Source organism: Xenopus laevis, chromosome 6L, assembly GCF_017654675.1.
Source record: "Xenopus laevis strain J_2021 chromosome 6L, Xenopus_laevis_v10.1, whole genome shotgun sequence".
NCBI lineage: Eukaryota > Metazoa > Chordata > Amphibia > Anura > Pipidae > Xenopus > Xenopus laevis.
This window is the reverse complement of record NC_054381.1, coordinates 17,422,435-17,439,719: the sequence shown is the minus strand read 5'-3', so window position 1 is coordinate 17,439,719 and position 17,285 is coordinate 17,422,435. Positions and strand designations below refer to the sequence as shown.

At 39.1% G+C, this 17,285-nt stretch overlaps 1 protein-coding gene across 2 annotated transcripts in view; it reads right to left on the bottom strand.

Annotated features, from left to right (window-relative positions):
• vipr2.L (vasoactive intestinal peptide receptor 2 L homeolog) overlaps positions 1-17,285 on the bottom strand; it is a 62,719-nt gene that overhangs the window by 7,143 nt on the left and 38,291 nt on the right. The window contains exons 5-10 of one of the 2 annotated variants that reach the window (XM_041565804.1): positions 12,351-12,377; positions 7,886-7,983; positions 5,820-5,946; positions 4,145-4,295; positions 1,777-1,837; positions 1,623-1,692 (exon numbers count right to left, since the gene is read on the bottom strand). In XM_041565804.1, coding sequence (XP_041421738.1) covers positions 1,623-1,692; positions 1,777-1,837; positions 4,145-4,295; positions 5,820-5,946; positions 7,886-7,983; positions 12,351-12,377 — 534 coding nt within the window. The remainder of the gene's footprint in view (positions 1-1,622; positions 1,693-1,776; positions 1,838-4,144; positions 4,296-5,819; positions 5,947-7,885; positions 7,984-12,350; positions 12,378-17,285) is intronic. The other variant, XM_018266959.2, reaches the window with a different exon arrangement.

Here is a 17,285-nt window from a genome sequence, read left to right as displayed (position 1 = left end):
GTTGTTACTTAGATTCGTATGATTCAAATTTGATCAAAAACTGACCTATTTGATCGGAAACTGACCAAGTCGGCCAAAAAAAAACCTTAGATTCAATTTCGGTTGGTCTTTTTGAATTTGAATTTCGAAGTTTTTCAAATTCGACCCTTGATAAATCAGCCCCTTAGAGTCTTCTTCTGGCACTTCAGCAATTTCTGTCAATTTCAGTGCATGCGTAGTTGTCAAATACACAAAGACTTACTTACTTCCCGAAGGTTACTGAAGAGAATAAAGTGCCCGTGACCTCCGATACCCTGAATCTGCACCGAGGGGTAAGTAAAGAGTTAGGGGCATTTACCAGGGGCTGGGGGGGAGGGAGGGGGGTCTATGTAGAGTAGAGGGGTAGGGGTTTTTTAAATTAAGGGTTTAGTTCTCCTTTAAGTAAAATACCAATCAATTTTCGAAGCCATTCGAGGTTAAAAGAAAGTTCGACCTTTGATAAATCAGCCCCTTAATCTGGCTAAGGCAAATTCTTCTAGAATAGACTAATACAGGTATAGGATCCCTTATCCGGAAACCCGTTATCCAGAAAGCTCTGAATTACAGAAAGGCCGTCTCCCATACACTCTGTTTTATCTGAATTATTCTCATTTTTAAAAATGATTTCCCTTTTCTCTGTAATAATAAAACAGCAGTTTTTACTTGATCCCAACTAAGATATAATGAATCCTTATTGGAAGCAAAAACAGCCTATTCGGTTTGTTTAATTTCTAGTAGACTTAAGGCATGAAGACCCAAATTACGGTAAAATCCGTTACCCGGAAACACCAGGTCCCGAGCATTCTGTATAACAGGTCCCATACCTGTACCAAAGCGAAATGTGCAAAACATCTATCCCAAAGTCTGTGCATTCTCATAAAATATATTGAGCTCCTAAATGTTGCAATGATGAGAGCATTAAAGGCTAGTTAGCAGGGCTACCTACGTATGGACAGAACAGTCATGAGATGCTGCTGGTGGACCAATATGGCAGCCCAAACTACAAAAGGGAGAAGGATTTTCTTCAGGCTCATTTCTTAAGAAATATTGGATTTTGAGGGTAAAAAACAAAGCAAGGGGCTTGGGTGCACTACTGTTTGGCAATGGTAGGGTTTCAGGACTTTACTTGTCCTTTAATATGAAGCCGGTCCTCTGTTTGCTCCAGTAAGAGCCTCTTCTGGAAAGACTTTCCATTAGACCATTGCTGGAGGTATTTTCTTCCATTCAGCCAAGGGTGTTAAAGGACAAGGAAACCCTTAGTAAGAATTGTGGCCATCTACAATGCCTTAGCCACATAGTAAGAAGCCAATTACTGAGGTCGGGCACTGATGCTGAGCAATTGGCATTGCTCACAGTTGGCAATTCCAATGCAAATCCCAAACAGGTGCTCAGTTGAGTTGAGGGCACTGTGTAGAGTAGACCAATGAAGTTCCTCGAATTCTATTTGAGCAAATCCATTCTGTGTTACATTGCCCTAAACTCTCAGGGGGTTATTTCCATGCTACAAATTTCAAAATACCACGCCTGACCAGAACGGAATATAGAAACCAATCAGAATGCAACCAAAAGTATATTTCTTGGACTCAGCAATGACATTTACTCACAGTGATGGAAATGATGATGGGAATTTTTATAATCCACCGAGGAACATTGTGATCATTACTATCCCAGCATCTAGAGAAGCAACAGGAAAACATACAAAAAGTTGCAAAAACCTGTAATCAGTTCATATGCTCGATTCTATGTGTTTCTACTTACTCTGTGTCGTCTAAATAAATCCTTGAGACAATCCAAACAATAATGAATACGGTAGGGATGCCTGGTGTAATAAACGGACAAACAAATGTTTTCAGCAATGAAAAAAGCATATTCCTGAACCATATTTATTTTATATATATATACACAGAGTAGGGGCGGATTATCCAATGGGAAGGCCCTGCTCATTGCCCCACTGTCCTAACTGGTTCCGCTCCTGGCCCCAAACCATTCCCCCAATGCGAAGGGGCCGATTTACTTAAATTCGGATTAATATTTTTTTTATAAAAATTCTTCTCTAAAAATTTATGATTTTTTAAAATTTCTTTAAAACTCAAAAAATTTGAGATTTATTAAGAGTAAAAAACACTAAAAACTCTAATACTCTTTAACCAGAAAGCTCTGAATTATGGAAAGGCCGTCTCCCATTATAATCAAATAATCCAATTTTTTTTCTCTGTAATAATAAAACAGTAGCTTGATCCCAAATAAGATATAATTAATCCTTATTGGAAGCAAACCCAGACTATTTGGTGTATTTGGGGGCAGATTTATCAAGGGTTGAATTTCGAATTTGAAAAACGTCGAAATTCAAACCAAAATTGAATCAAAGTTTTTTTTTGCCCAAATATGTAAGTTTTCGATCGAATAAGTCCGTTTTCAATCGAATTTGAATCATACGAATCCAAGTAATAGTGCATTTGAATCGTACGATTCTGTTTTTCCCAAAAAAAAACTTTGTTTTTTCAACGTCCACCAATTGACTCCAAATGGTTTCTAGGAGGTCCCCCATATGCTAAAACAGCAATTCAGCAGGTTTTAGATAGCAAATGGTCTAAGTCAAATTTTTAAAGCGACAGCACATGATAAATTTCAATATTCGAATTTTCAAATTTTTTTAAAAGCAAATTTGGACTATTCCCTAGTCGAAGTACACAAAAAATAGCTTGAAAGTCGAATTTTTTCACCTCGATCTTTGATAAATCTGCCCCACATGATAAATCTCGAAATTCAAATTTTCACATTTTTTTCCAATTTGAATCGAATTTGGACTATTCGAAGTACACAAAAATTAGCTTGAATTTTGATTTTTTTGCCCCTTAATGTTTACATGATTTTCTAGTAGACTTAAGGTATGAAGATCCAAATTACAGAAAGATCCGTTAACCCGGAAAACCCCAGGTCCTAAGCATTCTGGATAACAGGTCCCATACCTGTACAAAACTTCTCCAAGTAAAAGCCATCAAGGTCCTATAGAAGTCAATGGGAGCTGTGCTGATCCTATTGGACCTTTTTTTTAACCGCTCAGACTTTTAGAGGTTTTTGAAAAAATACAAATGCCTCTAAAACTGCAAAAAAACTGAGTTTTTGAAAAAAGAAATTTGAAAAAAATCCAAAGAACTATAAATTCATTTTAATTGATTTTAATATCAAAGTCGAAGGATTTACTGCATTTCCTGCGATCGATCGAACGATTAAATCCATCGATCGAACAATTTTCCTTCAATCAGAAATTTGTTAGAAAGCCTATGGGGACCTTCCCCATAGGCTAACATTGATGTTCGGTAGGCTTTAGGTGGCGAAGTAGTTGGTCAAAGTTGTTTTTTAAAGAGACAGTACTTCGAATCGAATAGTCAAACAATTTTAGTTCGAAACGTTCGTTTCGAAGTCGTAGTCGGAGTAGCCAATTCGATGGTCGAAGTAGCCAAAAAAATACTTCGAAATTCAAAATATTTTTTATTTTAATCCTTCACTCGAGCTTAGTAAATGTGCCCCTGAATTTTTAGAGCTTCTTAAAAAAAATAGGAGAACTACAATTTTTTAAAGTAAACCTTTAAAATAAGTGAATGTAAAATTGATGAGGGGACAATTCTAAGCCCTTTTGTCATTTACTTTCATTATTTATTTTCTTTTTATTCCAAGATATTAAGGGATACATGTGCTGTTAATATAAATAAATTTTGTTACAACAGCGCCACCTGCTGGTCAGTTTCTGACCAGTCTGACCCCAAAGTAGTCAAGGAAGTTGTCAGGAAAAAGAAAGAGGCTACTCTGATGTACTTCTGTTTAGGAAAGATTTGAGAAAGGTTTCTAATTGTTTTTGAAGTCGTAGTATCCTATTTGATGGTCGAAGTATCCAAAAAATTACTTCTCATTTAGAATTTTTTAAATTTTAATTTCCTCAAATTCACTTCGACCCTTGACAAATCTGCCCCTAAAAGTGTTCCTTGCTTTTGTTACTGGTTCTCTAGTCAGTTTCTGATTTTGTACAGATATTTAGGTCAATTAAAATACACTTGTAATATTCTAAGCCAATCGGCCTCCCACTTGCAGCAGTTATTTAACAGTATGACGATGGAAAATAACTCACCCCATCCAGTCAGCAGATACACTGTGAAATGTCTGTTTGGAGAGAATATCACCAGAAGAAGTGTCTGAAGATAAAGCCCTTCAACCAACAGCCAGTAGAAGTTTGCCATGACACAGTACTGCAGGAATACTAATATAATTTTGCAGCCGATCTGAAAAAAAGATGAGGGGAACGTGCCAGTGTATAAACCAACTAAATTCTATGAATGATTATGATATTTAATGCACCAATGTATGAGTAAAATTAGCTCTTTTTGAGCACTTTTGCATTTTACATAATTTTTTTTGACATTTCAAGATATTATCAATTTTTAGATTTCAAGATATTATCAATTTTTAGATTTCAAGATATTATCAATTTTGAGATTTCAAGAAATTATCAATTTTGAAACTGCTAATAGCAGAAATGCAGGAAGCGTCTCCGGATGCATCTCTGCTCAGTTCTATGCCTCCTGTCACCACGGAGCAGTGAAGCATCAGGAGATGCTTCTTGCATCAATGAATCCAGTTTTGCTGTTCTGTTTGGCCATTATCTAAAAGGTGAATTGCACTCTGAGCAGTTTTATATTGTTATATGGGTTGGTATGGGGTTCTAATTAAGATTTAACAATATCCTCATTTATAAACAACGAATGATATTGAGAACAATAGGACGTGGAAACAATGCTAAAATTATAATAGGAAAAAAATGAAGATAAAAGCATGTTCAAACCCTTTACAGAAACAAAGGAAAGCTTTCCTATATCAAGAGGCATATTTATCAAGGGTCGGAGTCAAAATTCTGGAAAAAAAAACGACCAATCGAAATTTTCCTAAAAAATTGGATTGACCTGCAAACTCGAATCACAAAAAGCAAAAAAATATTTTTTCAAAAGTCCACCAAACAACTCCAAATTGATCGTACGGGGTCCCCCATAGGCTAAAACACTAATTCGGCAGGTTTTAGATGGCGAATAGTCGAATTTGAATTGTTAAAGGGACAATACATGATAAATTTCGAAATTCTAATTTCGATTTTTTTTTTAAACTCGAATCGAATTTGGACTATCGCCTAGTCGAATTATACTAAGGGGCAGATTTATCAATGGTGAAAGTGAAAATTGAAGAAATAAAATTGAATTTCGAGCTATTTTTGTGTACTTCGATTGGGGAATAGTCCAAATTCTATTCGAATTTGAAAAAAAAATTGAGAATTCGAATATCGAAATTCATCATGTACTGTCTCTTTAAAACTTTAATTCGCCATCTAAAACCTGCCAAATTGCTGTTTTAGCCTATAGGGAACCTCCTAGAAGCTATTTGGAGTCAATCAAAGATTATACATAGATTGAATCGAATTCGATCAAATATGATCTCACTTCGATTTGAACAAATACAGCCTATTCACCTGCAGAAAAAACCTAGATTTTTTTTAAAAATAAATTTTGGTTGGTCTTTTTTTATTAGAATTTCGAAGTTATGGGAGTTAAAAAAAAATCCTATTACTTCGAAATTCGACCCTTGAAAAATCTGTCCCATAAATAAACTCGAAACTGGAATTTTCAATTTGATCCTTGATAAATCTGTCCCCAAGGCATCCTATAACAGTTTATTAATGTCTCAATATTACCATTAGCTAGGAAAAAAAGGTTAAAGAATACAGAAAGAGCAGTTAGTTGCCCTTTAAGTTTATTTACCAAAGATTCTGGACAGGAGTCTGGATTGGAGAAGAGGAAGCTGTCCTTCACTAAAACAGAGATTGCTTTCAAAATGAAAGAGATGAACAGATTCAGGTGAATGTAATTCCGTGTACAGTGGAGTTTTCTTTAAATAAAGAAAAAAAAAGATATTGGAAAAGTAAACTTTCACCATTTCAGATAAGAATTTAGAAAAATAATATTAGTGACAGTATTTTACATTGATTTATCCACATCCTCCTTAAAGGAGAACTAAAACCCAGAATTTGGTATGAAAGTCAGCGGCCCTATAACAGTAATGATCAAGGCATCCAAAACTGTCATCAGGAGTTTTCCATCTTATTAGGCTTATCTTTTGAGTGTCAGTGACACTGCACATGCTCAATGGGCTCTGGGCTGCTGCAAATCATCAGGCTGAAACTGTTTGTCTGTCAACTGATGCTACAGGGCTGGTTATTAATCAAGTCTGATGCAGACTGCACTAGTTTTTGTGGTCTTCGTTATTTATTTCGTATAGATTTTGAATTATTTGCCTTCTTCTGACTTTCCAGCTTTGGGGTCACTGACCCCCATCTAAAAAACAAATGCTCTGTAAGGCTACATATGTTTTGTTATTGCTACTTTTTATTACTCCTCTTTTTATTCAGGTCTCTCCTATACATATCCCAGTCTCTTATTCAAATCAGTGCATGGTTGCTAGGGTAATATGGACGCTAGCAACCAGATTGCTGAAATTGCAAACTGAATAAAAAGCTAAATAACTCAAAAACCACAAATAATAAAAAATGAAAACCAATTGCAAATTGTCTCTGAATATCACTCTCTGCATCCTACTAACAGTTAATTTAAAGACGAGCATTCCCTTGAAAAGAAACATAATTCTGAAAATAGGTAAACTTAAAATTACTTTTGCACTTGTGCAAGCAAGATATTAGCCTTTTTTTTTACATTGATAATATAATGAATTTGAAACAGCAGTGCCATCTGCTGTTCATTTCAGCCAACTGGCTACAGTCAGAAGAAACTTAAATTAGCGAGAAAAGAAAAGTCTTATGATGCTGCACTGCTCAGAGCATGAAGTCAGTGAGCCATCTGAATTTCTCTGGTTCATTCTAAGCAGAGCAATATCACCAGACTTTCCTTTTCCCACTAAATTAATTTGCATCTGGCTGTAGCAAGTCAACTGAAACGAACAGCGGGCTGTTGTTTCAAATTTATTATAATAGCAGTTTTAAAACTGTAATATCTTGAATACTGGAATTTTACCTGGAATGAACTTGAAAGTCCTCGAAACTCGAATGGTATCTTATTTAAGAAACAAACTTGACTGGCAAAACCCTGAATGTTGCGAGTTCGAGTCCCGCAATCTGAAAACTCGAATCAGATGGTGTATTTTCGGATTCGATCTATTTTCCAGGGTCGGGTTATAATAAATCTTGAATATTAGATTTTTTTTAACCCGAGAATGAGAGTTTTGACCCGCCAAAAAACTTTTTTTCATGGAAAAAAACAACTCGAACTTTAATAAATCTGCCCCTTAATGTAAGTGCAAAAATGATTTGAAAAGCAAAGCTGTTATACATTCATTTGTTTTAGAAGATAACATTCCTTTTAAGCTTTAGTAATCGATTAAATTTAAGGCGAGTGCAGTAAGTTCAGTATATGAAATATATAATTTCCAGGCACGTTCATTTTCAGGGTTTAGTTTTCTTTTAATAGAACACATGATCGCCAATGGGTCTTTTATTTCTTTACTTCCAGTGTAAACCTCGCACTCCTCCTCGCAGCTGGTGGGTGGGTGCGGGTTGAGCTCTTCTCCTGCTCTCTACGCCTGCCACCTTCAAATGGCTGTTTCCGATTTTCAGCTTTTTTTAGTCGGGTGCGGGTCGGGTTTTACCAGACCCGCACATTACTAATGCAATGATATAATGGTTTATATGGATTGAAATGTGGATGCACTATTAAATCTCAGAATTGCTGAGTATGTCAAGTGGGGGTTTCTGTCTCGGTATATTTAGGAGCTTTTACGGCCTTCTTCCAAATAAAATAAGTGTGTGGAATCTTACCTGAACAGGCAGAGAATGGTACATCCTATAGTCAGAGCAATCAGGGAAACGCTGTGTCCAAATGTGTAGATTGCCTTTACTATAACGTAGAAATCCAGCTGTAAATGGCAAGAGAGATGTGTTAAGCAGGTAGGGCATTCCAAATATTATTATTATTATTATTATTCTTCAAGAAGATTATTCTTCCATGAAAAATACATATTGTAGGAGCTATAAACAGGCCAGAATATGAAGGGAATCTTGAGGACAATGTCAAAATTCACGAAATCTCAGCATCACCTGACAGCCCTCTGAAGTAGTGATATGCGGGTCATGAAAAGCACAACCTGCACCCCACAATAACCCACAAAACCTTATCCTGCACTCCGACCCTAACCTGCAAAATGTTACCAGTGCAGGACCAGCACCCAACCAGTACCTGTGTCTTCTCAATCTGGACTCTACTTCTGTGCTTGCCTCTGCTTCCAAAACAGGGAATCTTTAGGAGCAGCAAAGAAGTGTACTTCCCCTGTCTGACCCGCACCCAAACAAATCTCAAACCTGCCCAACCGATGGTAAAATCATGGGTCACTGCAGGTTTAGTGTCAACCTGCGCCTCACTACTCTGGATGTAAAATGTCTAAAATGACTCGCAATATAATGTAACCTTAGACTTCTTTTTATTAATGCCACTTTATACTGGATGCCAAGACCAATGGCCCTCTCTGCTTCACTCTTTGCTCCACCCTAAAGCAGCTTTTACTTTGCAGTGTGCAGCTGCCCCTGGAGGAAGGAGCTTTGCACATGAGCATTTACTAGAAGACTGTCAAGGATTAGCTAGAGGGTGCTGTGGAGGCAGATGGGGGAAGGGTGAGTCCTTGAGGCAGGAGCTGTATGTGCCTAAGGGGGGACGGCAAGGAACAAGGTGACAAGGATGTCGATTCACAACAGGATGGGGAGCAGACTGAACAGGAACAAGGACGGAGCGGGCGTAGGTCAGATCAGGAGACAGGAGCAGACTGGATTAGGACTGGACAGAGCAGGCATAGATCAGATCAGGAGCAGGCTAGAATGATAGAACAGGACGGTGAGGACATAGATCAGGAGACAGGAGCAGACTGGATTAGGACTGGACGGTGTGGGCGTAGATCGAATTAGATTTGGGATAGGGGAGCAGAAGGACAGGACTGGAGCAGAAGGACAGGACTGGATAGCAGGGGGGCAGGACTAGATAGCAGGAGGACAAGACTGGATAGCAGGAGGACAAGACTGGATAGCAGGAGGACAAGACTGGATAGCAGGAGGATAGGACTGGATAGCAGGAGAGGACTGGATAGCAGGAAAGGGCTGGATAGTGCGAGAGGACTGGATAGCAGGAAATGGAAAGATAAGGATCAGGCTAGATAGACGAGATTCAGACAGTAGAAGGTAAAATAGGTGCAAGGTCAAAGTCAAAGATCAAGACAAGGTCACATTTGGAGCAAGGAGCAGAGCAAGATTCAGAATAGCAAAGAAAGTGAGACAGGGCAAGGTCAAGGCAAGGTAAGGTCAAAGCAGGACTGAAACCAGAGTAGGAACAGGCAAGGATTAAAGCAGGACTGGAGCAGAACTAGGAGAGGAAGGCAAGGCAAATCAAAGTCAGAACAAGGCAAATGAAACAAGGCAAGGAAGACAAGGCAGGGCAAGACAAGGAAAGGAAAGGCGGCTAAAGCAGGAACCTTTAGCTAGGGATGATGCCACACTGCTAGTATAGGAACCAATGCTCAGGCAAGGAGTGTTTGGAGGGCTGGCCTTAAATTGGATAGAGTCAGCCTTGATTGGCTGACTGCAAACCAATCAGGCTGCTGCTGGGCTAGGGCTGCAAAGGCCAGGTAACATATAGCGGGCAACCCTACGGGCTGCTCACCTGGCCCAGTGGTCACAGCATCGAACCAGAAACCCAAAGGTCCCTGGCTTAAATCCCAGCGGAGCATGACAAAGACCAGCCTTCAATGAGTTAGCATCCATTCCCTTAGCATTCAGTTTGCATTAAAATTAAGTTGTATACGGAGTATATTCATAGAGATTAGAATGATTGCCAGCTGTTCTGCACTTCTGTTAACTCTAATAGAATGAATCTAATAGAATAGTCTATTTATATGCAGTAGGACTGTCCAGTCTAAGGTCCTTCAGTTGCTGTTGAAGCAAAACTCTCAAATGACACTGATAGAGGTCCTGAGATAGAGAAACCATCACCTAAAGTATTTCTGGTGCCACCTTGTACAAGTCTACCTTCTGGCCCCTGTTTTTCTAACTTCACTTCACGGCATCGCTTGGGCTAGGGCAGTAACGTAACTAGAGGCGTTGCTAGCCCTGGCCCAAAGCACCCCCTGCTCCCCCGGTAGTTACGCCACTGGGCTAGGGAAGTTAGTACAGAATTAAAGGGTTGTTCAACTTTGAGTTAACTTTTAGTATGATGTAGAGAGTAATATTTGCAATTGGTTTTCATGTATTATTATTTGTGTTTTTTGAGTTATTTCATTTTTTATTCAGCAGCTCTCCAGTTTGCTTTCTGGTTGCTAAGGTCCAAATTACCTTAGCTCTATGCCCTGATTTGAGACTGGAATATGAATAAGAGATGATGTGAATAGAAAGATGAGCAATAAAAAGTAACAATAACAATACATTTATTAATTATATGAAAAATATATGTGGTTCCATGACAGTTGCTTTGCCCTGGGCCCCATCACAATGAAATACAGCACTGGAGAACAAACAGTGGTAATTTTTGTGTCAGATGACAAATCATAAAACCGGTTCCTTATTCTTAGTTAGCCAGTAAATAAACTCTACAACTAACCAATAAACTTTCTCTCATTAGAGTGGAACTGACATACCCCTTTGAGTATTTTGTAAGAAGCAGACAATCCATTCTGTTTGCTGAGTTATAGTTCCAGGATTAGTCCACTTCTCAGTCCCGGCGTTGGCATCATTTAACAACGTTTGGCGCCTCGTCTTGTGAAATGTTTATACAGTGCAATTATGCTCCTTCACACCCTGTGTTTTTCTTATGAGTAAAATAAGATATAAACGCTAGAGCCCCTCATCTGTTTGTACCCTTGTGAAGACGTAGAGTAACAGTTTTATTGGCAGACAATTGTTTAAAGGGATACTGTCAAGGGAAAAACTGTTTTTTTAAAATGACTCGTGCTAGTGCTGCTCCAGCAGAATTCTGCACTGAAATCCGTTTCTCAAAAGAAACAGATTTTTTTATTTTGAATTTTGAGATCTGACATGGGGCTAGACATATTGTCAGTTTCCCAGCTGCCCCTGTCATGTGACTTGTGCTCTGATAAACTTCAGTAACTCTTTACTGCTGTACTGCAAGTTAGAGTGATATCACCCCCCAATGATCACCACCTAACAACAGAACAATGGGAAGGTAACCAGAAAGCAGCTCCCTTACACAAGATAACAGCTGCCTGGTAGATCTAAGAGCAACACTCAATAGTAAAATCCAGGTCCCACTGAGACACATTCAGTTACATTGAGTAGGAGAAACAACAGCCTGCCAGAAAGCAGTTCCATCCTAAAGTGTTGGCTCTTTCTGAAAGCACATGACCAGGCAAAATGACCTGAGATGCACCTACACACCAATATTACAACTACAACTAGGGGGAGCTAGAGGATAACAGTTGTAAGGGAAAGGCCCTAGTGGGTGGAGAATAGTAGGTTATATAAGGGAAGGTTGCAGGAAGTGATATTAGAGATGCATCATGGGAAGAGAGATGAGCAGCAGGTTCTGCAGCAGTAGAGTCATCTCCTGGAAGAGATACTGAGCCTAAGTACCTAAGTAGTGTGAGGCCTAGTGGTGTAATAGTACATATAGCATGAGCAGCTATAGCTGCAACTAGGAGTGAGTGGGCATAGTTTTCCCAGCGGGAATCCCACCAGCCAGGGTTTGAGATCACAGGCTAGATCTGGATTGAGCTGACCAGGGCACAGATGGGGTGCCCCCTGGCAGTGTGCTGTTATAGACAATTTTCTGCAAAAGACTGGGAGATTGAGCCCTGTAAATGTGCTGCTGTTCCATTGAAGAGCGTGACAAATAAAGAGAATGTGACTGAACTACAACTCTCTGCCAAGGGTTCCCCCACAGAAAAGGTCAGTGGTACATCAAGGGTGAACAACGTGTAAGGCATAGGAGATACTACCCCCCCCCCCCCCGTTACACCCTGATATAGAATATATACAATATAAATATTCAAAACTGTCATATTATTTTTTAGATTTATTTACAATTCCATTAAATGGTTAATAAATGGAAAATAATAATAACAACACATTTGACATTGCAGCATTCTGAGCCTTTAAGAATGAGGTGCACAAACATTTTGATCTCAATTCCCACATTTTGTCATTTTTCCAAAAACAGGCAAGAAACATGGTCGTATCACTGAATTTCTTACCATTCCACAAAAATAAAAGACAATAAATAATCACTCACCCTCTTTACACTGCTTTGGGCCTGGGGCTGCAAATAAGGTGGTAGAAAGGAGTCAGGGATTGAGATAAGAAAGCTGAGCAAGTCAATGGAAGCAAGAACTGGGACAGACTCACAACTCATCGAACAGAGTTATCTTATAGGGAAAATATAACTTGCAATAAATGCATAATTGCATATGTACAGTTCTCACAGAGGTTCTTGCACTCCTACAAGCACAGTATACCTTGTGCCTAGTGCCAATGTCTCTTTTAATGTATTGGAAACAACGAATGCAAGAAGCTCTGAAATTAAATCTTGCCCCTTGGAGTTGAGACATTTAGAGGGTTATTTACTAAAATTCAAATTTATCCAATTTTTTAAATAAAAAAAAAAACCATGACCAAACTCTAATACCAGATTTTACCTTATTTATTATTTAAAAAAAAAAAAAGCTTGATTTAATTGGTTTGGGTAAAAACTCGATAAAATTGAGTTAAAACCCAAATAGTATGATTTTTTGTTTTTTTTTTCCCCAAAAAGCACAATTTTTTCACAGATTTTCAGGATAATTCCAGTGCAGACCACAGAAACTTCCAAATAGTATAAGGACCTCTGCTATTGACTTATACACAACTTCAGCAGGTCTGAGATGGCGGATTTTTGGATTCTGGCTTTTTGCAGCATTGGGCTTTAATAAATTAAATAAAATTTGAGTTTAGCCCCAAAAAGCCCAATCAGATAAATCCAAAATTTAGTAAATAACCCCCCTACAGAGTGTGTGAAAACCTCCTAATATTGTAGGCAATAATAAAAATAAAACTTAGGCCTAAAAATGTATATTATCTTCAAAAACTGACCCCTTTATTGGAGCACCCTATAGATCTGCTACGGTCCCTGTCTGTGTTTCAAATGAGGGGTAGTGGCCTAACAGTCTCTGCCAGAAGCACAGTAGGAGGGACGTAGCCAATCACAGCCCTGCAGTCACACAAGCAGAGTCAATAAATAATAGATAAATAACCCCCCTTAAAGTGTCCCACGGAACTATCTTGCATGCAATCGTTTGTATACAACAGACAGGCAGTTGGTGAAAGAACTATAAATTGCTTAATTTGACCATATATTGTTTGATCTGTATTTTAGGCCTATGTGCCAAAAAAATGGTTCATACAAGTGCCTAGATATGTTTTTTTTAAAATATTCTCTAGGGCCCCAATGTTTCTTTTTTACTTGTACGGGGGGCCCTGGCGCCAATGTTTTTTTTTTAACTTATGGGGGGCCCTGACCACCAATGAATTTTAAAAAACTTTTATGGGGGGCCTTGGCGCCAATGTTTTTTTTTTTAACTTATAGCAGGACCTGGTCACATTTTTTAAAACATAACTTTTATGGGGGGCCCTGACCATCAATGGCTTTTAATAACGTGTGTGTGTGGGGGGGTTTATTGTTTTTAGCTCTGATGTCTGTGTGGTATTTTAACTGTGGGGTGGGGTTTGGGGGCTGGGGCCCACGGGGCCTGGAAATTTTGTTGTATGGGGCCCCGTGATATCTAATGGAGGCCCTGCACATACATACTAGGGATACACTGAATCCACTCTTTTGGAATTGGCTGAACCCTTCCTTCGCGAAAGATTCAGCTGAATACCGAACCCTAATTTGAATATGCAAATGCATACGCAAATTAGGGGTGGGAAGGGGAAACATTTTTTACTTCCTTTGTTTTGTGCCAAAAAGTCACACGATTACCCTCTCCGTCCCTAATTTACATATGCAAATTAGGATTCTGATTCGTTTTGGCTGGGCAGAAGGTTTCGTCCGAATCCTGCTGAAATAGGCTGAATCCTGTCCAAATCCCGAACCGAATCCTGTATTCGATGCATCCCTAATACACACACACCTAATAAGACAGGGCACCTTGGGAGTTATACTATAATAACAGCTGATGGGTCCCCAGCTTGAATAGGACTATTTTATATTATTAATTGGATCCGCACCTGCATATAAAGACAGACTTGGCGGCATTGATAAAAGCCACTTTTGCTCATGAATGGACGTCATTCACATGTAGCTCTTTGCATTACACGAGAAATGATTTCAATCAGAGAACGGCACATGGAGAAGTCTAAGCATCCATTAGTGACAATATGGTTTCCATCCTGAACCGCTGCTCGAGTAGTAAAGACTCCAGGTCTGGATCTGCATTTTATTAACATGTGTGCCCAGGATAAAAGTGCCCAGTGATTGCTCTCGCAGAGCTTTCCATAACACAGAGCTATAAATAGTCCCTGCCTCTGCTCCCAATCAATAGACCCAGACTAGTGGGAAAGGCATATATTAATTGAAAATGTAATCGCATCAATAGAACTGCTTCCCCAGCGCTGGGAATACATGCGTAGCCTTTGCATTGAAAGCACTTCCTGTGCATAAATTAATGGGCTCTGTTATATCAATATTGTTAGAGGTTAACGAGCAGTACAGTTATTTCATGCTATAGAATGTTCCCTTCCTATCGCACACTGCTAAAGGAACTGCAACATAACAATTAAAAGGCCATTATACCTTCATTTTTTATAGTCTGGTGGACACATGAAAAGGTTCTTTCGTGTACTTTTTGCCCCTCTTAGCCTCTTTAAAGTTGTTACTGGTTCTCAAAACTTCCTTAATAATACCCATAGCCCTCCTTTTGTGTTATAATTAACCACTGTATGTCCCGTTAGTTTTCCTCCATGCATATTATTCAAAGAATTCTCAATGTGAGCAAACCCGCCTAGACTGAGACAGAACATTCAACTTTCACGTTGAGTGAACAGAAAGCATTTCTGGGCATTGATTCCCAACCAACTGCTCAAAGCAGGTGCTTATTTTTGAATTCCAGGCTTGGATGCAAGTTTACTAGGTTTACTGTCCTGTAGGCTGCCAGTCCACATAGGGGTTACCAAATTACAATTACAGCCCTAATTTGGCACCCCAGGGACTTTCTTCATGTTTGTGTTGCTCCCCAACTCTTTTTGCAATTGAATGTGGCTCAGGGGTAAAAAAGGTTGGGGATCTCATTTCTTGACATTAGTTTGGACAGGAGTAATAAAAGCTTCTGTTGATCAATAACAAACCCCTCATCCACTGCCACCAACCACATCAATCCTCTGCCACTGCACATGCCGGCCAATGCAAAGACCCCAATGCCAATATCCCATCTTAACCTATAGCACCATGGGCTGAATGGACTAGTAACGGGTAGTGGATGGGCAATAGGAGAAGTCTAGATTGCCGGGGCCAGCAAGACTAGCTGGAGGACTAGCTGGATTTTTCCTGGTATTCTGGTGGGTCAGTGCTACTGTCATGGCAAACTCTAGAATCTGCATATGGCCACCATGAAGAGCCAAAAGCTAGGTGGCAGTTTAGTTTGGTTGGCAAATAGCTACTTTTTGCATCAGGTCTGCTGGCCACCCCTAACAAAGACATCAGGTTAACTGGGAACCCCTGAAGCTCCCCTGAATTGGAGGCTCTGTAAAAGCAGGACATTTTGAGGTCCCTGTCAATAATTCATTAGTAGCACAGGAATGAATATGCAATACCGAGGACTGTGCATTCTGAGCAAAACGACTCTTTATTTGATCTACGATTAGGACGGAATAAGCTGATAACTAGAAATGCTTTTTTTTTTCCTGCTGTGTTTAATAAGATGGCAACAGGCAGTTTACTCAAATGACCTTTGTTCAAATAGAGATATACAAAATAAACACAATGGGCAGTTTAAACAAAGAGCTAATTTCACAAATCAAACACACTTGAATCATGACTGGATTTATTGTCATATACTAAATATATAACCAAGGCCATATAAAAGTAACACGTTGAATGAGTGAGCGGGGCACGGCAGAGATAGGAGACATAATAAAAATCCTCAATGTGTTAAATGATGAAATATCTGCTGTTTGGCTACTCAGTAACCATGTGGCACATGAGAAAGCCGTGTATATGTCAACAGCTCTACACTAATGCAGCTGCTGAGGAGTTTCCTTACTTCCTTGCCCAGAGACATCTATTAAGAAGGGGCCTGGAAAAGGGAGACTTGAAAGACTGAGGATTTGGGGTCATCAATGTTCTAATATTCTTGTTCAACCTTGGTACAACTCATGAATGGTGGGACCCTTTAATAGAAGATTGAAAAAAGGTCCCAAAGTAAATTCACATAACTCCCCAAAGTTTAGAAGATGCCCAGATGCATTGCTCTACGCCTTCAGCAAGCGGAGCAGATCAAACCATATTGGTGTAGAGCAGGCACTCGAAGAGTAGTCTACTCAACAGACATGTGCTATTCAAAAAGTTTATTTAGGTACACATGGTACCTCCATGTGTACCTAAATAAACTTTTTGAATTTCACGCGTCTGTTGCCTGCTCTACACAAATACAGTTGGACCCTCAGTATAAACTTGTCCAGCTTCTTGTGTTTTAGCCAATACAATGTGATGCAGGTCAACCACCGGACCAAAGTATGGTACAAATATAAGTTAAAACCAAGTTAAACCCCCATTGTAAATGAGATCTTTATTTTTTTATAGGATGGTAGTTATTCTTCTTGCCCCCCCAGGTAAATGTTTTCTCCCTCATCAGTGGGCATGTGGATGATGGGCATTTAAGTCTAATTTACACCTGTGATTTTCTTGGTCTGTCTTGTTGGGCAATTATTGTAGCAATAATTCTGCCAACTTTTATTTTTTATATGATTTTGCTGTTTTGATGATTTTGTTTTGCTTCATTTTTCTTGAATGCCAAAGAAAGTGGTTTGTTAATGGACTTGATCCATTACCACTGAGTTGAGTGCAGTCAGCTGAGCTGATTTTGAGGAATCAGTTGTGCTTTATGGAAATAAATGGACTGGTAAACCAGCAAAGTGCTGATCAAAATGTTGGTGTTAGTGGCTGGGTTTTAGTTCCATGGCAGCTGCCAAACTAGGA